Source organism: Bos javanicus, chromosome 22, assembly GCF_032452875.1.
Source record: "Bos javanicus breed banteng chromosome 22, ARS-OSU_banteng_1.0, whole genome shotgun sequence".
NCBI classification, from domain to species: Eukaryota; Metazoa; Chordata; class Mammalia; order Artiodactyla; family Bovidae; genus Bos; species Bos javanicus.
The window spans coordinates 49,651,286-49,678,111 of NC_083889.1; the positions used below are offsets into that span (position 1 = coordinate 49,651,286).

The following is a 26,826-nucleotide window of genomic DNA, read 5'->3' on the forward strand; positions in this document are numbered from 1 at the left end:
TCTACAATGGTATCTTCTGAGTGTTCTTGCATTTTTTCACATTCTTATGTCATGGTCCTTCTGCAGAAAACTATCCCTGTTTCCTCCACTAGTCAGAATTCTATTACGAGAAAGCTCACAGTTCTGCTCCTTTTGGTATTCTTCTTTATCACCTCCAGACACAGTTAAGTGCCCCCTCCAACCTCTCTCTTCTTTCCCTGACTCTTTTCCATATCTTTTTTAAACAGCATGCATCACATAGCACTATTAGCTGCATGCTGGTCCATCTAGTAAGAGTGTGGGCCTCCTAAGGGCAAGGACTATGTATATTATAACTGCAAACAGGAGGTGCAATTAAAATGTATAGCAGGCTTACCAGTTGTAAATAGTAACACATGACACTAACATCAATTTCATTTGTAAAAGTCTGTTTTAATTTTCATTCACACTTTTATTTAAATCATCATTTTCCTTGCATCCTCACTGGATAAAATATGATCACATGAACACACAGGTTAAATTACATATTCATATCAAAGATGTGCATGGTTTTATTGTTTTCCAACTGAATATATCTGTGATTCTATTATTTGGTGGCTACACATAAATTAAAAAAAAAAACTCAACTTATAAATAAAAATGTCCAACAAAAAAAAAAATCTATGGATAAACTATCAGGAAATATCATTAGTTTGATGGTCAAGAGTATGAAAACAATAGCATATCTCACCTAAATATAAAATTCTAGTTAACAAAAACTTGTGAAAAAAATTCATTGTTCTTTTCTAGGTTCTGAATATGAGAGTTACAAGGAAATGCAAAGGACTCAGAACCGCCAAAACAATTTTGGAAAAGAAAACAGTTAAAGGACTCAAACTTCTCAATTGCAAAATTTACTGTAAAATTATAATAATCAAGACAATGTGGTATTGGCATAAAGATAGGAATATAGGCAAGGGAATAGGACTAAGAGTTCAAAAGTTTCCCTTGAATGGAGGAAATAATATTCTTTTTTTTTTGCTACACTGGTAAATTTTAATGAATATTAAAGGAAAATTAATGTAATTCCACATGAATACTTCCAGGAAAAAATAATATCAATTCTGCATGAATTCTTCCAGAAAGAGGAATAAATATTTTTCCACTCATTCTATGAGACCCATATCATCCTGATCCCAAAGCAGACATTACAGAAAAACAGTAATCCTCATGAGTATAAAACATTAACAAAATTCTTTCAACAAGTAATATTGGAACAACTGCATATTTACAAACAAAAGATTAATTTAGACTTTTGTCATACACAAAATTAATTAAAAATGGATAATAGGTCTCAACATAAGGCTTAAAATTGTAACTCTAAGGAGAAAACACAGACTGACCTTTGGTTAGATAAAGATTTCTTAAGTATTGACACCAAAAACACAAGCCATTAAAAAAAAAGGATAAACTGGACATCAAAATTAAAAGATAACCACAATGACCTAATACAAAATAAATATTTTTCTTAAAAAACTCTACTTCAAAAGACATATTAAGAAAATGGGAGTGGGGAAGTAGAGACTGACTGCAAATGGGATATGGTACAGAGAGAAGAGGAATCTAAAGGGAAAAAAAAATTAGAGGCTATCAATAGGCACATGAAAAGATGCTCAACATCATCAGTTATTAGAGAAATACAAATCAAAACTACAATGAGGTATCACCTCACACCAGTCCGAAAGGCCATCACTAAAAAATTCTACAAACAATTTGAGAGGATATGGAGAAAAGGGAACCCTCCTACATTGTTGGTTGAAATATAAGTAGGTACAGCCACTATGGAAAACAGTATGGAGGTTCCTCAAAAGGCTAAAAATAGAGTTGCCATATGACCCAGCAATTCCACTCCTGGACATATATCTGGGCAAAACTACAACTCAAAAAGATTCATGCACCCCTATGTTCATAGCAGCACTATTCACAATTCTCAAGACAAGAAAACAATGTAAATGTCTTTCACAGATAAATGAATAAAGAAGATGTGGTACATATATATAATGAAATACTACTGAGCCATAGAAAAGAACAAAATAATGCCATTGGCAGCAATATGGATGCAACTAGACATTATCATACTAAGTGAAGTATGTCAGAAAGAAAGAGACAAATACAATATGATATTACTTAGACGTGGAATCTAAAGTATGACACAAATGAACCTACCTATGAAGCTGAAACAAACTCACAGACGTAGAGAACAGACTTGTGGTTGTCAAGGAGGGGTAGGGGGGATGGACTGGGAATCTGGGGTTAGCAGATACAAACTATTACATACAGAATGGACGGACAACAAGGTCCTAGTGTATAGCACAGGAAACTATATTCAGTGTCCTGGGATAAACCATAACAGGAAAGGATATTTAAAAGAACGTATATATGTGTGTGTGTGTGTAGCTTTACTATACAGCAGAAATTAACACAATATGTAAATCAATATACTTAAATTTTTAAAAATAAATAAAAATTAGAGACCATAAAACCGAAACAAAAATAAAAAACACCATTAACCTGAAAATAATCTTTCAAACAGACTAAAAGAGAATAAAGGGAGGAAATTATGGAATGGATAATTTGACTTTAGGTAATTTAAGCAATTTACAAACCCTTCCTTCTAAATGAACCAAGTCAATGAACAAATGAGAAACAGAATTACCCTAACACATTGCTCAGTTTTATGTTTTAATACAAATATTTAAAATTTAATAAAGACACAGAGAATAATACAAACAATCTGTCAAATATCAGAAAGTTTCTGGATGAAAACCTGAAAGGATCCATCTGGTGTATTCTGGTATTCTGGCTGGTATTCAACATATAAGCATTCCTTAAAATACCTGAGAGCCACAGATTTAGTAAAAAGAAATGGTATTTGTCTAAAAACAAAATCCTTCCCTGAAATACATTGTTCTACTTCAACAATGTATTCCTATGTAAATACTCAGAAAAAGGAAACAAACAAAAAAACTGGCACTCTGTTTTTATAATAGTAATACCCAATGGAAAAGTGTCCCAGCATTTGGTTCTGGCAGATTAGCAGAGTAATTTTCTGAATAAGGCAGTCATAGGGACATCCAAGATTTGCAAAACCAACTAGGTAATTCTAGATTATGGAGGTTAATAGAGTAAGAGGAAACCTAATGTTCACTAAACATCAGTTTTTAAAAGAAAGTTATTTTATATTAAATATCAACTTGAAACAAAATTAATTTCAATATCAATACCTAGCTACAAATGTTTCCTTTCTGTTTGTTTCTATATTCAAATAGCTATTCACTTGCAATATCATGTATCAAAGTTTTCTTAGAACATAAACACATGAAATAAATGTATAAATATTAAAGAAAAAGGCTCAGTACAATATTACAATTTGTCTGTGTATTAGTATCATCCAGACATTACAATGAAAAATTGATTAACATAAAACAACTTTTTCATTTAAAAAGCTTTATAATTAATGGTTAACAAGTACTCAAATATGTTCAATTTAATTGAGCCTAAATCTCTTAGAATGGAAAACCTGGAGTCAAAGCAAGACATGTAAATTCTAGTCCTGTTTTGTCTCCTCAGCTAGACAAACTATCTTCCTCAGCTTGGTTATGATATTTTAATTCTCTAATCCTCAGCTTCTTAAGCTACAAAACAAAGGGAGGGGAGAAAAGCAATCTTTCCTGCTGAATTTACAGGTTGTAATGGAGATAAAATAGAAAAATGGGTGCCAAGCACTGGAGCTGCAATATTCCGAAAACCAAGCATGTGGTGGTATAATCATTACCAAAATTCAACCTGTATTTCAACAATTAAATACTAGAATGCTTATTTTTATTCAATCTCATCTCATAAATAGCCAAAATGAATTAAGCTCAACTCTGTCTCACAAGATAAAAGATCCTACTATACAGGGAGTTATGCTAAAGACATAGGGAATAGAGATTTGACAATTTGTGGTTCTTTTTTTTTTTTTTTTTTAATTTGTGGTTCTTAAACATCTGTGCTCACCAATACAATCTTCTAACATCTAGTCCATGGATAGTAAAGTTTCTTATTTTTTTTAAATTGGAGTTACTCTCCAATCATGGATGTTTTCCTATTCTCAAATATTTCCCCAAAATACCTTCTATAAAAGGCAATTTGAGGTTCAGATAGATTTAATATCATCAGTATGCTGCAAAGTCCATTAACAAATTCTGAAATACAAATGGAACAATGGATGATGAATTAACCAGCTTAAAAAAAAAAAAGTGATGCATAGCAAATAAGAAACAGTTGTCTTGAGTAAAAAGTTAGGATCACAGTCAAGGCAGGTTCTGCTGTGGGTAAAGGGAAAGTCCCAGGACTGACTAAATATTGATTTGAAATAATAATTTGCAATACAAGTGCCATCATCCACAGAGGCATGGAGAAACTAACAGAAACACACACAGAAGAGTCATTACTTAGAGTGGGTGGTAAGGATGACAGCAACTGCTACCCCTGACTGCCAATCACTATACTGGGTGCTTTATATAAACAATGTAATTTGTATAGCAAAACCATCCAAAAGGTTTTGCTTTCATTATTCTGTAGGTAGAGAGACTGAGACTCAGAGAAATTATAAATCTACATCAAGGCCATAAAGCACATGCTATGCTATGCTAAGTCACTTCATCGTGTCCGACTCTGTGTGACCCCATAGACGGTAGCCTACCAGGCTCCCCGTCCCTGGGATTCTCCAGGCAAGAACACTGGAGTGGGTTGCCATTTCCTTCTCCAATGCATGAAAGTGAAAAGTCAAAGTGAAGTCACTCAGTCGTGTCCGACTCTTAGCGATCCCATGGACTGTAGCCTACGAGGCTCCTCCGTCCATGGGATTTTCTAGGCAAGAATACTGGAGTGGGGTGCCATTGCCTTCTCCATGAAGCACATGAGTGGCCTAAACAGGATTTAAACACAGGCATATTTAATTATGAGAACTATGTTCTTTCCAACAATGTTATACATGTGAAGCTCAGATTCCATACATTCATGAGATTTGGGATATCCCAGGTAAAATTAAGGAAAGGAAAAAATATTACCAATAAAAATACTAAACCATACAAGAAAAGAACTGTGCTTGTCTGACACAAAAACACAAAACAAAGCCAAGACTATAATGTCATAATGTCAGTCAGAAAGCCGATAAAGACTGAATGTGAAGCATGAGCCCCAAGGACTCAAGGAGAGGGGAGCAGCCCCTGCAGATACTGACACTCTTGATAAGCACAGCTTTTGACAACTGTCACCTCCACAGTGCACCGTGGGAAGTTACAATGGCAAGATACCCCTTCTGCTGCTGCCACCCAGTCACACTGTGGTCACAATCACTCCAAGACAGACTCAATCATACCCTCATCTTGGGGATTTCAGCGGCCAATTTCAAACACTGAATTACAATTAAAGACAGCCAAGTGCCACTTTTGAACATTTGTGTCCAATTTTATTCAAGAAAAAGTGGGGAAGATCGTTCCTAAGTTGTGCTTGTCCTTCGCCAATTAATAAAAACCACTAAAATGATTACATCATATAAAAACTATTTAAAATCAACCCACTGCCGTGTTTACCTGGATTCTATGATTAGGAAACAGAAGCAGGGAGAACAGCTCAGTTCTACCAGCTGAATTCCCTTCCATTCATCCTCTAGAACCCATCTTAATGCTAAGGTGTATTTGGAGTCTTCCAGAATTCTCCCTATGCCACACAGCTCTTTTCCTATCAGAAGTGACCTCTTCCAGCTTCAAAATCTCAAAGTACATCATATCTCTGCTGCTGCTACTGTCAAGTCGCTTCAGTCGTGTCCAAGTCTGTGCGACCCCAGAGATGGCAGCCCACCCATCCCTGTGATTTTCCAGGCAAGAACACTAGAGTGGGTTTCCATTTCCTTCTCCAATGCATGAAAGTGAAAAGTGGAAGTGAAGTTGCGCAGTCGTGTCCGACTCTTAGCGACCCCATGGACTGCAGCCTACCAGGCTCCTCCATCTATGGAATTTTCCAGGCAGGAGTACTGGAGTGGGGTGCCATCAGTTAACCTTAAATTAGCCACCAGCTTGGCATGACTTCTGGCATTGGTCTCATGATATGACAGAGGGCACATGTACTCTGTACAGCTGAAGACTCCACCATTAACAGCCAAGTGACTGCAAGTCAGGCATCTTTCTTCTTTGAAAGTCAGTTTTTTTGTGTGTGTGTTAATATAGAGTATTGTTAATACCACCTGAGAGGAGGAGGTATTAAATTATATACACACACACACACACACTCACTCACACACACATACACAGAGCTTTTTAAAGTCCCTCTTAATTCAAGACCTAGTGAAAATATCTTGAAATCAGATCCATCTATTATCACAGCACAGTCTAACATTAATAGATTAAATAGCTATCTCTCATAATTTTATTATCATTTACCAGGGAAATCAAGGCAATAGCAGGCATGTTTAAACAGTTACTATATGTAACCAATTACTTAGCAGGAAATGTCACCACTAATTAAGCCAGTAAACCCTTCCTCAAGCTTAATGGGAAGGTATGAGTTTCATACACATACATGTCAAGTGCCACTGGCAGCCATAATATGTTGTATGGTACTATTTATTCTATTAGATCTACTTAACCAACATACTTGGACTGGTAGTTCCATAATTATCCATAAGAAAATAAGCAAACCTAAATTACGTTTCTTAGACTCTCTAAAAATTTTCCAAATATTCATCAAATAAACCTGTTTTTAAGTATTTAAATCCTTCTTAAGGTAAATGAATGATTTCATAAGATGGACACAAAAGTGAGAATGACTGCTTAAAAGCCCATTCAAAAATTTAGTTTCATTCATTTGAAGGCAATATTTGAAAATGCTTTTAACCTAAACTCAACCTGCTAATCTATAGATAGAAAGGTAGCAATATTTACTATTGGATGGCATCACTGACTCAATGGACATGAGTTTGAGCAAGCTCTGGGAAATGGTGAAGGACAGGGAAGCCTGGTATCGGCAGTCCATGGGGTTGCAAGGAGTCAGACACGACTGAGTGACTCAACAGCAACAACAACAACAATTTACTTACAAGGAGCCAGGTGAAAGAGTGGTTTGAGGCTTGCTCATCACAAGAGGGGTCATTTTTCAGAATATAGGTCACAAGAATTAAACATTATCCAGGACTAGAATCTAGGTGTTTTATTAGAATGCAAAAAGCATTTTCACCAGAACACAAAAATGCATTATTTGAAAGAATATTTTGGCCTTTATGTTGTACGACAAGTCATAAGCTCAAAATTCTATTTCCACCTCCACAAATAACCACGGACAAGTAATTTAACTTCTCTACATGTCAGCTCCCTTGCCACTAAAACAGAAATTATCCAGCTCTCTTAGGAGTAATGTGAGGATTGATTAATTCCTTTATAACAAACTCAGCTTCCTTAAGAAATGCACAACAGAAAACTGTGCTAAATGATAATCTGTATCTATCCACATTTAATATTATAGAATCTTTCTTTTACATGCTGCAGTGATGTGATTTTTGAAGCAACCTAAACAAATAATTGGGCTTTCCTGGTGGCTCAGTGGTAAAGAATCTGCCTGCAATGCAGGAGATTTGGGTTCGATCTCTGGGTTGGGAAGATCCCCTGGGGAAGGAAATGGTAATCTACTCCAGTATTCTTGCCTGGAAAATCCCATGGACAGAAGAGCCTGATGGGTATACAGTCCATGGGTCACAAAGAGTCAGACATGACTTAGCGATTGAACAACAACAGCCACAAATATCTGGAGCTCTTTTCCCTGCCTAATCAACTGAAACCCATCAAAACACATGTATGCAAACTGCAAGAAAACATGTGAAACAAAAAACTAAGCTAAAACCACAGTAGATAACCTTCATGCCAAAAATATATTTGGTTAGACAAATACTCTCTTGAGTTTACATTTATCTTCTCTTTTGCTCAGATGGTAAAGAATCCACGTGCAGTGTAGGAGACCCAGGTTAGAGCCCTGGGTCAGGAAGATCCCCTGGAAAAGGAAATGGCAACCCACTCCAGTATCCTTGCCTAGAAAATCTCATGGACAGAGGAGCCTGGCAGGCTATAGTCCATGGGGTCGCAGAGTCAGACACGAATGAGCCACTTACATTTTCATTTTTTTATACTTTATTTAAAATATAAACTGAAGGACAGGAGGCATATTATAGACTTTGGTATACTTTAGCCAGGCCCAAAAGTACATTGGTTCTGATAAAAGATGGCAACATGGGAAGGTCCTGAACGCTTTTCCATGGGACACATCAAATCTGCACTACACACACAACAATTTCCTCCAAAAGAACCCCAGAAATTAGTTGAGAGACCCATACACATCAAGTGAATGAGAAAAAGTCAGGTTAAAATGGCTAAGAAAGGCCAAGACACAAACCCCACCTCTAGCACAATGACACAAAACTGAAAGGAAACTCACAACTCTTAATACCTCCTTTAAGAATAAAAGGTTTGGACCACACATCTGGCACTTCACCTTCTAAGACTTCTACCTGAGAAATGGACCCCCAAAATACCTAGCTCTGAAAGCCAACAGGGCTTCTGCCACAAGACCCACCAGACTATAGCAAACAAAGAAATAGTTCTTAGTGGGCTTGCAAGAATTTACTGTGGCCATTCCCCTCCCCACTCCCACAGGGCTCAGTACAAGATGGTATGAACAGAAATGCCCATCTCCAAGCCTTTCCCTAAGAGGCCCTCTTACATAGCTTAAAAGCTGTAGCCCAAGAGTCAGACTGCTAATTTAACACACATCTAGGGGCTAAAATGGCAACCCACTCCAGTATTCTTCCCTGGAGAATCCTATGCACAGAGGAACCTGGCAGGCTAGAGTCCATGAGGTCACAAAAGAGTCGACATGACTGAGCACCCATGCACATAGGGACTGACTGTAATCCTCCCCAAGGACAGAGACCTAAGACCTAATAACAAGACTAACATAGAAGGTGAAAAACCAAGATTTGAGTCCAAGTTCAAAACCCTTTTCCTAGAATTTAACATACATTTGCTCGTGCTATGACAAAACTAGCAAATTAGGTCCTGTCATCTCTTACCTTAAGCTCCTGTACACACATATTATTCACTGAATACTAGTAATATTATTGCATAGTATCATTATTTTTGATGAAAGCTTTGTTATTTTTCATAACAATCAAAATAATATGTACTGACAACTCAAGATGCTGAAAAAAGATTAGAAAAAGAAGACATCTAACATCTTAACTCCTCAATTAATCTCCATTAATATTTTGGTGAATTTTCATCATTTTCCCCCAAGTATGTTTTCAAAACATCAGCTCAGTTGCTCAGTGGTGTCCAACTCTTTGCAACCCCATCGACTGCAGCACACAAGTCTTCCTGTCCATCACCAACTCCCGGAGTCTGCTCAAACTTATGTCTATCGAGATGGTGATATCATCCAACCATCTCATCCTCTGTTGACCCCTTCCCCTCCTGCCTTCAATTTTTCTCATCATCAGGGTCTTTTCCAATGAGTCATTTATACTTCAGGGGGTGAAAGTATTAGAGCTTCAGCATCAGTCCCTTCAGTGAATATTCAGGACTGATTTCCTTTAGGATTCACCAGTTGGATCTCCTTGCAGTCCAAGGGACTCTCAAGAGTCTTCTGCAGGACCACAGTTCAAAAGCAATTCTTTGGCACTCAAGAGTCTTCTGCAGCACCACAGTTCAAAATCAATTCTTTGGCACTCAGCTTTCTTTATAGTCCAACTCTCACATCCATACATGACTACTGGAAAAACTATAGTTTTGACTAAACAGACCTTTGTCAGGAAACTAATGTCTCTGCTTTTTAATATGCTGTCTAGTTTGGTCATAGCTTTTCCTCCAAGGAGGAAGCATCTTTTAATTTCATGGCTGCAGTGACCATCTGCAGTGATTTTGGAGCCCAAGAAAATAAAGTCTGTCACTATGTCCATTGTTTCCCCATCTATTTGCCAAGAAGTGATGGGACCAGATGCCATGATCTTAGTTTTTTGAATGTTGAGTTTTAAGCCAGCTTTTTCACTCCCCTCATTCCCTTTCATCAAGAGGTTCTTTAGTTCCTCTTCACTTTCTGCCAATAACGGTGGTGTCATCTGCATATCTGAGTTTATTGATCTCTCCCTGCAATCTTGATGCTAGCTTCTTCTTCATTGAGGCTGGCGTTTTGCATGACGTATTCTGCATGTAAGTTAAATAAGCAAGGTGACAATATACAGCCTTGACATACTCCTTTCCCAATTTGGAACCAGTCTGTCCGCTGTTCCATGTCCAATTCCAACTGTTGCTTCTTGACCTGCATACAGATTTCTCAACAGGCAGGTAAGGTGATCTGGTATTCCCATCTCTTGAAGGATTTTCCACAGTTCATTGTGATTCACATAGTCAAAGGCTTTAGCATAGTCAGTAAAGCAGAAGTAGATGTTTTTCTGGAACTCTCTTGCTTTCTCGATGATCCAATGGATGTTGGCAATTTGATCTCTGGTTCCTCTGCCTTTTCTAAATCCAGCTTGAACATCTGGAAGTTCACAGTTCATGTACTGTTGAAGCCTGACTTGGAGAATTTTGAGCATTACTTTACTAGCTTGTGAGATAAGTGCACTTGTTTGGTAGTTCGAACATGCTTTGGCATTGCCTTTCTTTGGGACTGGAATGAAAACTGACCTTTTCCAGCCCTGTGGCCACTGCTGAGTTTTCCAAATTTGCTGGCATATCGAGTACAACACTTTCATAGCATCATCTTTGAGGATTTGAAATAGCTCAATTGGAATTCCATCATCTCCATTAGCTTTGTTCATAATGATGCTTCCTAAGGCCCACGTGACTTTACACTCCAGGATGTCTGGCTCTAGGAGAGAGATTACATCATCATAGTTATCTGGGTAATTAAGATCCCTTTTATATAGTTCTTCTGTGTATTCTTGCCACCTCTTCTTAATATCTTCTGCTTCTGTTAGGTCCATATCATTTCTGTCCTTTATTGTGCCCATCTCTGCATGAAATGTTCCCTTGGTATCTCGAATTTTCTTGAAGAGATCTCTAGTCTTTTCCATTCTATTGTTTTCCTCTATTTCTTTGCACTAATTACTTCGGAAGGCTTTCTTAATCTCTCCTTGCTATTTTCTGGAACACTGCATTCAGATGGATATATCTTTCCTTTTCTCCTTTGCCTTTCGTTTCTCCTCTTTTCTCAGCTATTTGTAAGGCCACCATTTTGCCTTTTGCATTTCTTCTTCCTGGGGATGGTTTTGATCACTGACAGTGTTAGAAACCTCTGTCCATAGTTCTTCAGCCACTCTATCAGATCTAATCCCTTGAATCTTTTTGTCACTCCCACTGTATAACAGTAAGGCATTTGATTTAGGTCATACCTGAATGGTCTAGTGATGTTCCCTACTTTTTCAATTTAAGTCTGAATTTGGCAATAAGGACTTCATGATCTGAGCCACAGTCAGCTCCTGGTCTTGTTTTTACTGACTATATAGAGCTTCTCCATCTTTGGCTGCAAAGAATATAATCAATCTGGTTTCGGTATTGACCATCTGGTGATATCCATGTGTAGAGTCATCTTTTGTGTCGTTGGAAGAGGGTGTTTGCTATGACCAGTGTGTTCTCTCAGCAAAACTCTGTTAACATTTGCCCTGCCTCATTTTGTACTCCAAGACCAAGCTTGCCTGTTACTCCAGGTATCTCTTGACTTCCTACTTTTGCATTCCAGTCCCCTCTGATGTAAAGGACAACTTTTTGGGGTGTTAGTTCTAGAAGGTCTTATAGGTCTTCCTAGAACTATTCAACTTCAATTTCTTTGGCATTAGTGGTTGGGGCATAGACTTGGATTACTGTGATATTGAATGGTTTGCTTTGGAAATGAAGAGAGATCATTCTGTTGTTTTTGAGATTGCTCCCAAGTATGGCATTTTGGACTCTCTTGTTGACTATGAGGGCTACTCCATTTCTTCTAAAGGATTCTTGCCCATACCATGCCTGCACCAGTGTATATTCCCACCAGTAAGGCACAGGGGTTTCCTGTCCTCCACATCTTTGCCAACACTTGTTATTTCTTATCTTTCTGAATGATAGCCATTCCAACAGATATGCTGTGATAACTCATTGTCCTTTTGATCTCCATTTCCCTAATGATGTGATATTGAGCAACTTCTTTAAGTTGTGTCCAACTCTGTGCGACCCCATAGATGGCAGCCCAGCAGGCTCCCCCGTCCCTGGGATTCTCCAGGCAAGAACAGTGGAGTGGGTTGCCATTTCCTTCTCCAATGCATGAAAGTGAAAAGTGAAAGCGAAGCTGCTCAGTCCAATACAAAATCAAGTTTAATTTAAAAAAAGAATACCCTAAAAATTTGTATTGGAGTCACTGAGAGTCAGACACAACTGAGCAGCTTCGCTTTCACTTTTCACTTTCATGCATTGGAGAAGGAAATGGCAACCCACTCCACTGTTCTTGCCTGGAGAATCCCAGGGACGGGGGAGCCTGCTGGGCTGCCATCTATGGGGTCGCACAGAGTTGGACACAACTGAAGTGACTCAGCAGCAGCAGCAGCATAGTGGATTAGCAATGTTGCTGTGATAGTTTCAGAGGGACAGCAAAGAGATACATATACATGTAACCATTCTCCCCCAAACATTCTCCCATCCAGGCTTCTATAAAACATTAGGATATTTTTGAGTGGTGGCTTCTGTTTAAAGCTTTTATTGGTTTTGTAAATTAATAAGTACTGATTCGTTCAACTGAGGTAGATATGCCCTGGGTTGTGTTTACATAGTTATCAAAAAGTTAAGTTAGGGTCAAATTTAATTTAGATGATCTGAGTGGCTAAGATTTATCAAATTAACAGATTTATTTTTTTATCTTCCTAGTTCAACATGTAGCAGTGGGTTTAAAAACAATAATAACAAACAACTTAATGAAACAATGGAAATTTTCTACGCCTGATAATCGAGTTACATTGACACGGGATTCTTGCCCACAGTAGTAGATATAATGGTCAGCTGAATTAAATTCGCCCATTCCAGCTGATTTTAGTTCACTGATTCCTAAAATGTCAATGTTCACTCTTGCCATCTCCTGTCTGATCACTTTCAATTTACCTTGATTCATGGACCTAACATTCCAGCCTCCTATGCAATATTGTTCTTTACAGCATCAAACTTTACTTCCATCACCAGTCACAGCCACAACTGGGTGTTGTTTTTGCTTTGGCTCAGCCTCTTCATTCTTTCTGAAAATGTTTTTCCACTCTTCTCGAGGAGCATACTGGGCACCTACTGACCTGGGGAGTTCATTTTTTAGTGCCTTATCTTTTTGCTTTCTCATACTGTTCATGGGGTTCTCAAGGCAAGAATACTGAAGTGGTTTGCCACTCCCTTCTCCAATGGACCACATTTTGTCAGAACTCTCCACCAAGATCCATCTGTCTTGGGTGGCCCTACACAACATGGCTCACAGTTTCACTGAGTTAGACATGGCTCTGATCCAAGTGATCAATTTGGTTAGTTTTCTGTAATTGTGGTTTCTATTCTGTCTGCCCTCTGATGGATAAGGATAAGGATGCTTCCTGATGGGAGGTACTGGCTGTGGGAATCTGGGTCTTGCTCTGATGGACAGGGCCATGCTCAGTAAATCTTTAATCCAATTTTCTGTTGATGGGTGGGGCTGTGTTCCCTCCCTGCAGTTTGGAGGGCACAAAGAAAACCTGGTCTCAGAAGAAAGGAGCAGTGAGTAACCCCACAAGAGACAACCAGAATTGCCTGTGAGTGTCTAGGAGTCTCCAGTTGAGGCATGGGTCAGCAGTGGCCTGCCATGGGGTCAAGGGCACTGAATATAACAGTCCTTGCCTACGTCCTTCTGAAGGAGGTCACCATTACCCTACTCATCTAGAGCCAGGCATCCTGGCCTTAGGAAGCATCACTATGAATAAAGCTAGTGAAGGTGATGGAATTCCAGTTGAGCTATTTCAAATCCTCAAAGATGATGCTGTGAAAGTGCTATACTCGATATGCCAGCAAATTTGGAAAACTCAGCAGTGGCCACAGGGCTGGAAAAGGTCAGTTTTCATTCCAATCCCAAAGAAAGGCAATGCCAAAGCATGTTCAAACTACCAAACAAGTGCACTCACCTCACAAGCTAGCATATTAATGCTCAAAATTCTCCAAGTCAGGCTTCAACAGTACATGAACCGTGAACTTCCAGATGTTCAAGTTGGATTTAGAAAAGGCAGAGGAGCCAGAGATCAAATTGCCAACATCCATTGGATCACTGAGAAAGCAAGAGAGTTCCAGAAAGACATCTACTTCTGCTTTATTGACTACGCCAAAGTCTTTGATTGTGTGGATCATAACAAACTGTGGAAAATTCTTCAAGAGATAGGAATACCAGATCACCTTACCTGCCTGTTGAGAAATCTGTATGCTGGTCAAGAAGCAACAGTTAGAACTGGACACAGAACAATAGACTGGTTCCAAATCAGGAAAGAAGTACATCAAGGCTGTATATTGTCACCTTGCTTATTTAACTTATATGTTTGCCCCCTCCAAAAAAAGGGGGCTCAAAGAAATATTTGACTTCCCTGGTGACTCAGAGTTAAAGCATCTGCCTACAATGTGGGAGACCCGGGTTCAATCCCTGGGTTGGGAAGATCTCCTAGAGAAGAGAATGGCAACCCACTCCAGTATTCTTGCCCCCTCCCCCAAAAAAGGGGCTCAAATAAATATCTTATGCTATCTTCCCTGGTGGCTCAGACAGTAAAGCATCTGTCTACAATGCGAGAGACCTAGGTTCGATCCCTGGGTCGGGAAGATTCCCTGGATAAGGAAATGGCAACCTACTCCAGTACTCTTGCCTAGAAAATCCCACAGATGGAGGAGCCTGGTGCAGGCTACTCTCCATGGGGTCGCAAAGAGTCGGACATGACTGAGCGACTTCACTTTCTATATCATGTGAAATGATGGGCTGGATGAAGCACAAGCTGGAAGCAGGACTACTGGGAGAACTATCAATAACCTCAGATATGCAGATGGCACCACCCTTATGGCAGAAAGTGAATAAGAACTAAAAAGCCTCTTGATGAAAGTGAAAGAGGAGAGTGAAATAGCTAGCTTAAAACTCAACATTCAAAAAACGAAGACCATGGCACCCAGTCCCATCACTTCATGGCAAATAGATGGGGAAACAATGGAAACACTGGCTGACTTTATTTTCTTGGGCTCCAAAATCACTGCAGATGGTCACTGCAGCCATGAAATTAAAAGACCTTGCTCCTTGGGAGAAAAGCTATGACCAAACTAGACACCATATTAAAAAGCAGAGACATTACTTTCCCACCAAAGGTCCATCTAGTCAAAACTATGGTTTTTCCAGTAGTCATGTATAGATGTGAGAGTTAGACTATAAAGAAAGCTGAGCATCGAAGAATTGATGCTTTTGAACTGGATTGTTGGAGAAGACTCTTGAGAGTCCCTTGGACTGCAAGGAGATCCAACCAGTCCCTCCTAAAGGAAATCAGTCCTGAATACTCACTGGAAGGACTGATGCTGAGGCTGAAACTCCAATACTTTGGCCACCTGATGTGAACAAATGACTCACTGGAAAAGACCCTGATGCTGAGAAAGACTGATGGCAGGAGAAGAGGATGATGGAGGATGAGATGGTTGGATGGCATCATCGATTCAATGGACATGAGTTTGAGTAAGCTCCAGGAGTTGGTGATGGACAGGGAAGCCTGGCATGCTGCAGTCCATGGAGTCACAAAGAGTCGGACACAACTGAGCGACTGGACTGAACTGAACTATTTACCCCTATCATAGTTTGGCCTTAGGGCAAACTATAGGGAGGGAACAGAGCCCCTCCCATCAACAGAAAATTGGATTAAAGATTTCAGAATATAGATGAAGCTATATTTTGTAATATAATTTGTGCCTAAGTTCATTTTAGTATGTAACATAACTAAATTTTTCTAACAGCTCTTTAGACGTAAGCTCTCTATGTCTTAATTGGACTACAGTTGGCACATTTAGGAAAGTAAATTTATGTCTGCTATTGCAAATAATGCTTTAATGGAAATATTTATGAAACTGCAATTCAACCCACTCCCATATTTAACATTGAAAGTGAAGTAGCTCAGTCGTGTCCAACTCTTTGCAACCCGGTGGACTGTAGCCTACTAGGCTTCTCCCTCCATAGGATTCTCCAGGCAAGAATACTGAAATGGGTTGCCATTTCCTTCTCCAGGGGATCTTCCCAACCCAGGGATCAAACCCAGGTCTCCCGCATTGCAGGCAGACGCTTTAACCTCTGAGCCACCAGGGAAGCCCAATCTTAAATTCCCAGAATTAGAATTACTAGTGTCTTAAGAATCTGAATGAAGACAGTTCCCAAATTATTATTCAAATGTGCCAACAAAAAATTGATATATACCAGCAAAGCATAGACGTATTCATTTTAGCAAAAACTGAATGGCAAAGGATAATTTCCACTTTCTTATTAATTTGAAGCAGAATTTATCTCACTGATTTAACTGCTATATCCTTGATTATTAGTAAAACTGAATATTTCCCTTAGGTAATGCTTTATAAATGGTGTTTTATCCTTTACTGAATATTTGCAGTGCTTTTTACTTATTTTCTTATTGACTTTTACACACTTTATATACAGAAAGATATTAACGTTATAGTCACATATGTTGAGACTTGTTTTTCATAGTTTATTGTATTTTATTTATATTATTTTCCTTTTGTCTTTAAAATCAGATAAATTAAACTTTAGACATTGCTAACCTAGATTCATTCTGGCTCTCAAGTATACTTCTCAGCGGACAGTCAGGTAATTAACTGTCTCTTAGTAAAGTCAGATCAAGTAAAGAACTATAACGTCTGAAATTAAGTAGAGAAACAAAGGGAGACTGTTAGGCTTTCTAATTTTAATAATATAACAGATTTTGATTCTCTTCTAGTAGAAAGTCATTTGGAAAAGACTTGTATTCATTTGTTTTGAATTCGACTGGCTACATGTCTGACCTCCTAACTTGCATAATAAAAACAATCATTTGACACTTGTCATATTAACAATAAATTAAAAAGAATTAACCAGAAACACTGTCATTAGTTAAAATGGCAAAGAAAGGCAATATTCCATTAATTAAAAAGTGAATTTAAAAATTGTAATGGCAATTTCAAATTTGGGGTATAAAATATAAAAATCATTATTTGCAGTAGTCTTCTTTTCAATACAGCTTCTCAACTTTCAAGTTTGTCCATAACTCTGGAAAATTTGTATGCAAACATACAAGCCATGCTGCTGCTGCTGCTGCTAAGTCGCTTCAGTCGTGTCCGACTCTGTGCGACCCCACGGACGGCAGCCCACCAGGCTTCCACGTCCCTGGGATTCTCCAGGCAAGGACACTGGAATGGGTTGCCATTTCCTTCTCTAATGCATGAAAGTGAAAAGTGAAAGTGAAGTCGCTCAGTTGTGTCCAACTCTAGCGACCCCATGGACTGCAGCCTACCAGGCTCTTCCATCCACGGGATTTTCCAGGCAAAAGTACTGGAGTGGGGTGCCATTGCCTTCTCCGATACAAGCCATAAAGTACACATAAAAGATTTTTCAAAAGTTAACTGTTTTACAATATTGCTTCAAATAGCAGCTTAATTTACCCACAATATGTCTGAGTAAGATGAGCTGCTGTAAAAGAAGATGTCATATTGGTATGATGTTAACTTTTAGTTACAATATATTTACTCTCACAAAGGCACATCAAGTTACCGAAACATATTAAATGCAAGTTTGGATGATTCTAATGATTTTTAACAACAACTTCATTACTTTTTCATGTTTTACTTAAAATTCACTTCTCCAGATATATAATATACTGAAGTGCTGGTGAAGGCATTATTCCACTATTTCACAAATAAATTTGGCAAATGATTAAAAATACAATAGAACTTTACATGAGAATAATTTTTCATGGTCACTGTGGCAAAGACTGCTAGTAGTCTCTCAGTATTCATTCTCTACTTTTTCTATAGTCATAGAATTCCTCATTTTTGGCTAATATATGGCCATCTTAAAAAGACCAATTTGCAGTCTCTATTTCAGCTAGAGATTACTCTGTGAATGAGTTTTGACCAACAGGAGGAAATGTTCTCAGCAACTTCGAAGAGGTGTCCTTTAATGGAAAGAGTATACTTCTTTCTTTCTTTTTCTGCTTCCTTCATCTAGAGCACAAAGATGCTGCCTAGAGCTAGTCATTTTGGGCTAAAAAGCTGAAGCACGGTAATGAGGAAGACAGAGCAGGAGGACAGACTAAGCCTTGATGACCATAGAGCTGCCACACCAAATCCAGACTGCCTATGCCTACTTGAGAAAGAAATAAAGGTCTATTTTTCTAAGGCATGATTATTTTATAATTTCTGCAAGGCGATATCATTTCCAGATAATATTCATTCCAATTAATCCAATTTCCATATCAGAAAATGGTAATAAGTAACTAATAAAATCACAATAAGGAACTACTAAAATCAAAATAAATTATATGTGAGATGTATTTAAAGAATTTAATTCAGAAGACAGTGTACTTATTAAGAGCCCTGGAGTCTAATGAACTTAGACTAGGGTCTGGCTGGACATTTACTATTTATATGACTTTGGGCACAGTCCTTATTCTTTCTAAGGATCAAAGCTTCCATTCAGTAACATGAGGAGAATAATAGTAATTGTAGTGAAAATTAAAATGAGATAATGTATGTAAAAAAAATGAAGCACAGGCACAATGTAAGCACTCAAAGTAAGTGTTGTTGGGAAAATTAGACAACTACACATAAAAGACTGAAATTAGAACACTCCCTAACACCACACAAAAAAATAAACTCAAAACGGATTAAAGACTTACATGAAAGGCTAGACACTATAAAACTCCTAGAGGAAAACACAGCTAGAACACTCTTTGACATAAACTGCAGCAAGATCTTTCTGGATCCACCTCCTAGAGTAACGAAAATAAAAACCAAAATAAACAAACGAGATCTAATTAAACCTAAAAGCCTTTGCACAGCAAAGGAAACCATAAACAAAACAAATAGACAACCCTCAGAATGGAAGAAAATACTTGCAAATGAAATAACTGACAAGGTATTAATCTCCAAAATATACAAACAGCTCATGTAGCTCCATATCAAAAAAACCCAAACAACCCAACCAAAAAATTGACAAAAGATCTAAATAGACATTTCTCCAAAGAAGAAATAAAGATAGCCAAAAAGCACATGAAAAGACGCTCAACATCACTAATTACTAGAGAGATACACATCAAAACTGAAACGAGCTCACACTGGTCAGAATGGCCATTATCAAAAAATACCCATAAACAATAAATGTTGGAGAGGGTGTGGAGAAAAGGGAAGCCTCTTCCACTGTTGGTGGGAACATAAATTGGTATAGCCACTATGGAGAACAGTATGGAGGTCCCTCAAAAAACTAAAAACAGAACTACCATATGACCCAGCAATCCCACTCCTAGGCATATACTTGGAAAAAAATGATAATGCAAAAAGATACATGCATCTCAATACTAATTGCAGCACTATTTACAATAGCCAAGACATGGAAGCAACCTAAAAGACCATCAACAGAGGAATAGATAGATATACATAGTACATGTATACAATACTCAGTCATAAAAAAGAACAAAATAATGCCATTTACAGCAACATGGATGGACCCAGAGATTGTCATAATGAGTGAAGTAAGTCAGACACATGAAGACAAGTATCATATGATATCACTTATATGCACAATCTTAAAAAAAAAAAAAAAAGGGTACAAATGAACTTATTTACAAAACACAAGTAGAGTCACAGATGTAGAAAAAGAACTTACAGTTACCAGAGAGTAAGGGGGGAAGAATAAATTGGGAGATTGGGATTGACAGACACACACTACTATACATAAAATAGATAACTAATAATCTACTGTATAGCACAGGGAACTCTACTCAGGACTCTACAATGGCTTATATGGAAAAAGAATCTAAAAAGAGAGTAGATATATGTATAACTGATTCACTTTGCTGTATACTTGAAATTAATACAACATTGTAAATGAACTATATTGCAATTTTAAAAAAAAGAAAACACCAACTTTTTTTTCCCCAGCAGTTGTATCATTTTATATCTTCATCAGCAATGTATGAGAGATCCAGTTGCTCCACATCTCTGGTATTTTTGACATTTTTTTACGTTAGCCATTCTAACAGGTACGTAGTAGCATCTCACTGTAGCATTAATTTGCATTACCCTAATGGCTAATTTCATTCCAATCCCAAAGAAGGTCAATGCCAAAGAATGTTCAAACTACCACACAATTGTGCTCATTTCACATGCAACCAAAGTTATGCTCAAAATTCTTTAAGCTAGGCCTCAGCAGTACATGAACTGAGAACGTGAAGATGTACAAGCAGGGTTTAGAAAAGATAGAGGAACCAGAGATGAAATTGCCAACATCTGCTGAATCACAGAAAAAGCAAAAGAATTCCAGAAAAACATCTATTCTGCTTCACTGACTACGAGAAAGCCTTTGACTATGTGGATCACAACAAACTGTGGAAAATTCTTTAACAGATGGAAATACCAGACCACCTCATCTGGCTCCTGAGAAAACTGTATGCAGGTCAAGAAGTAACAGTTAGAACCAAACATGGAACAACAGACTGGTTCAGAATTGGAAAAGCAGTACAACAAGGCTGTATACTGTCACTCTGGTTATTTAACTTCTATGCAGAGTACATCATGCAAAACACTGGGCTAGATGAATCACAAGCTGGAATCAAGATTGCTAGGAGAAATACCAATAACCTCAGATATGCAGATGATACCACTCTAATGGCAGAAAGTGAAGAGGAACTAGAGCCTTTTGATAAGGGTGAAAAAGGAGAGTGAAAAAACTGGCTTGAAACTCAACATTCAAAAAACTAAGATCATAGTATCTGGTTCCATCACTTCATGGCAAACGGAAGTGGGGAAAGTGGAAGCAGTGACAGATTTTATTTTCTTGGGCAAACAGTGACTGCAGCCATGAAATTAAAAGATGCTTGCTCCTTGGAAGAAAACCTATGACAAACCTAGACAGCATATTAAAAAGCAAGCCATCACTTTGCCAACAAAGGTCCATCTAGTCAAAGTTATGGTTTTTCCAGTGGTCATGTATGGATGTGAGAGTTGGACCATAAAGAAGACTGAGAACTGAAGAATTGATGCTTTTGAACTATAGTGCTGGAAAAGGCTCTTGAGATTCCCATGGAATCTAGATCAAGCAAGTAGATCAAACCAGTCAATCCTAAAGGAAATCAGTCCTGAATATTCACTGGAAGGACTGATACTAAAGCTGAAACTCCAATACTTTGGCAATCTGATATGAGGAGTTGAATCACTGGAAAAGACTCTGATGCTGGGAAAGATTGAAGGCAAAAGAAGTAGGGGGTGGGAGAGGATGAGATGGTTGGATAGCATCACTGATTCAATGGACATGAACGTGAGAAAACCCCCGAAGGTAGTGAAGGACAGCAAAGCCTGGCATGTTGCAGTCCATGGGGTCACAGAGAGTTGGAGACAATTTATCGACTCAACAACAACAATGGCTAATTATATGGAAAATCTTGTCATGTTCTAATTAGCTCTCCTTATGAAGGAGATGACTTCATCAAGACTTCTCCTTGATGAAGTTTTCTGTCCTTCTCTAACTGAATTGTTAGACATTATTGTTAGAATTACTGTTCAGCTTACAAAGTCCTTTATATATCCTACATACAAGTCTTCTGACAGATATCTGATTTGAAAATATTTTCTTCCAGTCTATGGCTTATCTTTTCATCTTTTAACAGGGTCATTCAAGGGCAAAAATTTTTCACTTTGATGAAATCCAGTTTATCAAATTTTTCTTCTATGAACTATTCTTTCAGTGTCATGCTTAAGAACTCTTCACTTAAATGCAGGTTATAAAGTTTTTCTCCTATATGTTTTCCTAAAACTTTTAGTTTTATATTTTACATTTTGGTCTATCATCCAATGTGAGTTAGTCCGTTGTATAAGGAAGGAGATTTAAGTCAAGGTTTTGGTTTTGTTTTTGTTCTGCCTCTGTATGCCCAACTACTCCACTTATCCATTTGTTGACAAGAGCATGTTTCTTTCGCTTTTGCACCTTTGCCAAAAATCAGTTGGCCCTTACTTGACTAAACCTACTGATACATCTCAACTCTCTGTCCTGCTCCCTTTATCTATGATCTGTGTCTATCCTTGGCCAGGACCACTCCATCTTGATTACTGTAACTGTAAGTAAGCCTTAAAATCAGGTAACATGATTCCTCTAACTTTATTCTTATTTTGTATTCCCTTAAAAATTTTTAAATCATCTTCTCTAGAAAACATCCTGCTAGGACTTTTCAAGAATTAAATACATAGATCAATCTGTGTTGAACAGACATTTTTAATATGTGAGTCTTCCAATCCATGAACATGTCATGCCTGGCCCTTTACTTAAGTCTTCTTCACTTTTGTTCATTAGCATTTTTGTGGTTTTTAGTACATGGAAATTGTATGTTCTGTTGTATTTATACCAAATGTTTCATTTTTGAGCAATTGTAAATGGTATGTGTTTTAAAATTTGGTTTCCAACTGTTCACTGCCAATATATGGCAATATGATTGTGTGTATGTCTGTGTATGTGACAGAAAGAGAGAGCGAGATTCTGTATTTTGACCTGATATCCTGTAACTGCAAACTTATTTATTTTCAGAACTATCTTTTGTATTCTCTAGTGTTTGTAGATTCCTTGGGATTTGTTATGTAGCCAATCATATTGTTTGCAAATGTGAACAGCTTTATTTCTTCACTCTAACCCATATGTCTCTTCTTTCTTTTTCTTGCCTTAAGTCTTCTAGTACTAAGTTGAACTGACTTGTTGAGAGCAGACATCCTTACCTTATTCCTCAAAGCAGACTTTTATCACTAAGTATGACATTTGCTATATGTTTTTATAAATGCCCTTTATCAGAGTGAGATATCTTATATTCCTAGTTTTCTAAGAGTTTTTAATCACGAAACTGCTGAATTTTCTCAAATGCTTTTAAATCCTTGCTGATGGCTCCAACATCTGTGTCATTTCAAAGTTAGCTTCTGCTGATTGTCCCTTCTTACTAGAGTTGCATTTTTCCTGATTTCTTCATATGACAAGTAATTTGGAGCTGTAAGATGGACATTTTAATTAAGTAGGAATTATGACACTCTAATTTCTACTTAAATCTTTTCTTTTAGTCAACCTGTTCACATTGAGAATGTGATCCTAGGCTCACTTTTGCGGTGGTGGGGGTTGTTCAGTTGCTCAGTCGTGTCCAATTCTTTGAGACCCCTTTTGTGGACTTTTGTGCACTGTGATTGAAATGTCAATTTAGTTTATAAAGTCGCTCCAGTACTCCTTGGTTTTCCCTATTTGCATGTTATCTAGATGACAGAATTCCACTTCCCATTATCCTTAGGATGGGCTTGAGTGGGGAGAAGCACTGCCTCATTTCAGCAGGGCAGTTATAGAAAATAGGGTAATAAGCAGGGGAGTGGAGAGTTGTGAAAGTTAAAGTACAACCCACAGGTTGGCTGGGGAGGGTAGCACCTTATTATTGCAGGGGGGTTGGAAATCAAGAGCTCTCACCACAGGCTTCTCTGTGGAGAAATGCTTCTTCCTTTCTCCAGAGCATGGGGGAAAGTTGAGTTTTGCCTCAGAACTCTGCAGGGTAAGGGTACCACCTTGTTAACGTTGTGTAGTTGTAAAGGCCAGAGTCTCATCCACAGTCTCTGCTGAAGAGAGTTGCCACCTTGAAACTTCTGGTGGGGTGGAAATTAGTCTTCCCTACAGGTGTTCTTTGGAAGGAATGATGCTAAAGCTGAAACTCCAGTACTCTGGCCACCTCATGCGAAGAGCTGACTCACTGGAAAAACTCTGATGCTGGGAGGGATTGGGGGCAGGAGGAAAAGGGGACGACAGAGGATGAGATGGCTGGATGGCATCACTGACTTGATGGACGTGAGTCTGAGTGAACTCCGGGAGTTGGTGATGGACAGGGAGGCCTGGCGTGTTGAGATTCATGGGGTCACAAAGAGTCGGACACGACTGGGCAACTGAACTGAACTGAACTGAACTGAACTGAACAGGCTCTGCTGAGGAAGGGCACTGCCTCATTACTGGAGCAGAAAAGAGCAGAAGTCAGAGTCTGAGCCACAGGCTGCACTGAAGGGGGACATCTCCCTGTTACTGCAGGTGGGGGAAGGGTGTTTGTGAGACAAAGCTCTGATTGTCAATACCCCTGCTGTAATGCCTGTTGGAATGGGAGGGGGTACAGATTTTATTGTGATATTCTCCTACAGAACAGACAGAATAGGACGTTTCTATCTTGCTGGGCCATCCTTTGGCTAGAGAGAACAGGCTTTCCTTGGTATTATTATTTTGTCTACACTCATTAGCATTTCTAGGTTGTCGTCTTCTCTACAGCCCAGTCCAGGATATATGGAAGGCAAGAAAAAAAGACAACCAGGGCACTCACTCAATCTGTGAATTTCAATGTCCCTAATCATCCACCTTCTGTTTCCTAACTTTCAGAGTGTTCTGATTGGGCATTTTATGGGTTTTGTCCAGAATTTTTATTGTGATTAGTAGGAAGAGTAAAACAGAATGTGTTTACTTCATCTTGTTCAGAACCCAAACCCCGTCACTTATTTTTAGTCTATATTTTTGTGTTCTATCACCCTCTACTCTCTAAGTTTCCAGAGGATATGAACTGAGGTTTTATTTATCTAGTAATTATTGGCCTGGCAAAAAGTATCATATATGACATATCACTTAAGCTTAGTAGCTGTAAGAAAGTGGTAATACAGCTTCTTGATCTTTACCCACTATTAGGTTCACAATGTATTAGTAACTATGAAGTTTGTTCATTCAATTAATAAAAATCTGTTTTATGAAAGGTTCTGAGGATACAGCAATTGAGTAAGACAGCTAAAATCCTTGATGTGATGGAACTTCATTCTACTGGCTGGAATAGGATGGAGAAAACTGCAGGCATATGAATACTGTATTCTCTTCAGGTTGGACAAAACTCAAGTCTACTATATTCCAATTAATATTAGGAACATACATTTGAAAATCTGCAAATATTCAAAAGTCTATAAATTTGCAATTGGCTAAGTACCATAATTTTTTATCTTGGTACAATGGAACTTTGTTGATTTAGCAAACTAATTACCAACTACTTACCACATAGAGCTGTTTCCACAGACTGGCCCATTCTTGCAGAGTTGCTGTAACCTCAGTCACAATAGAATCTTCAAGTGGAACCACAGTTTCATACTGCCTAGAACCAGAGTCACAACAAACAGCCACATTATCTTTGATAAACTACCAGAATACTGTCTACTGCCCTTTCCAACATGTGTAAATCAAATTTAAATTCATGCAAATATAAAGAGAGGTACATCTAACTGAATACAGACTCTGTTGCAGTAATATGATAATATAAGTGAACTGACTTAATGAAAAAAACATTTAGGTTATAAAAATCCTCAATATTACTTTTAGCAGTACTGTCATTAAAGATAGTTTTTATTTTTTTATTTTAATTTTATTTTATTTTTAAACTTTACAATATTGTATTGGTTTTGCCAAATATCGAAATGAATCCACCACAGGTATACATGTGTTCCCCATCCTGAACCCTCCTCCCTCCTCCCTCCCCATACCATCCCTCTGGGTCATCCCAGTGCACCAGCCCCAAGCATCCAGTATCGTGCATCGAACCTGGACTGGCATCTCGTTCCATATATGATATTATACGTATTTCAATGCCATTCTCCCAAATCATCCCACCCTCTCCCTCTCCCACAGAGTCCAAAAGACTGTTCTATACATCAGTGTCTCTTTTGCTGTCTCGTACACAGGGTTATTGTTACCATCTTTTTAAATTCCGTATATATGCGTTAATATACTGTATTGGTGTTTTTCTTTCTGGCTTACTTCACTCTGTATAATAGGCTCCAGTTTCATCTACCTCATTAGAACTGATTCAAATGTATTCTTTTCAATGGTTGGGAAGACTACAACACTGCCCCAGACTTGCTTAATTTTTAAAAACTATTTGTGTCCTTTACATGTATCAGTAATGCAAATTAACTCATGCTCTGATGGAAATGGGTTTGGTGGGGGAGACTCAGACACTGTTTTGAAGTTTTATAAGCTCTCCCTTATACTGATAGTATGTTTTCCTAGAAACCTGTCGAGCAGAAGAATCCTAATCCTGGTAACAGAGATGCTGGGTTTCTTTCCAACTACCTTGTAAGCAACATTCATTATGGCATCAATCCTCGTGCTAATTGCCAAGGATTTATCAGTGAGCAAAAACAGACAGAGCAGTATCTTCAGAGAGCTCTTATTCTGCATAACAAATTAGACAAGTAATCACAACAGACACCGACCATGATGAATCTAAGAAAGAAACCAAACTGCACAATCAGAGATTTTAGCTGGGGGACACAACTTAAAGACAGGATCAGTGAAGCTTTCTCTGAAGAAACAGCAATGCCCCCAAAATGCAAAAAGGTCAGGATCAAAGAGTTTGTTATGAAGGAGAGGAGTTGTGTCACCTGCAGAGGGAACAGTATACATGAAGTCACTGAGATGGATGAGAATTTCACACATCTAAGAACTTAAAGAAGGCTG

At 38.2% G+C, this 26,826-nt stretch overlaps 1 protein-coding gene across 12 annotated transcripts in view; it reads right to left on the bottom strand.

Annotated features, from left to right (window-relative positions):
* Positions 1-26,826, bottom strand: part of DOCK3 (dedicator of cytokinesis 3) — a 304,579-nt gene that overhangs the window by 212,437 nt on the left and 65,316 nt on the right. For all 12 annotated transcript variants that reach the window (XM_061397473.1, XM_061397477.1, XM_061397469.1 and 9 more), the window contains exon 5: positions 25,369-25,465. In XM_061397473.1, coding sequence (XP_061253457.1) covers positions 25,369-25,465 — 97 coding nt within the window. The remainder of the gene's footprint in view (positions 1-25,368; positions 25,466-26,826) is intronic.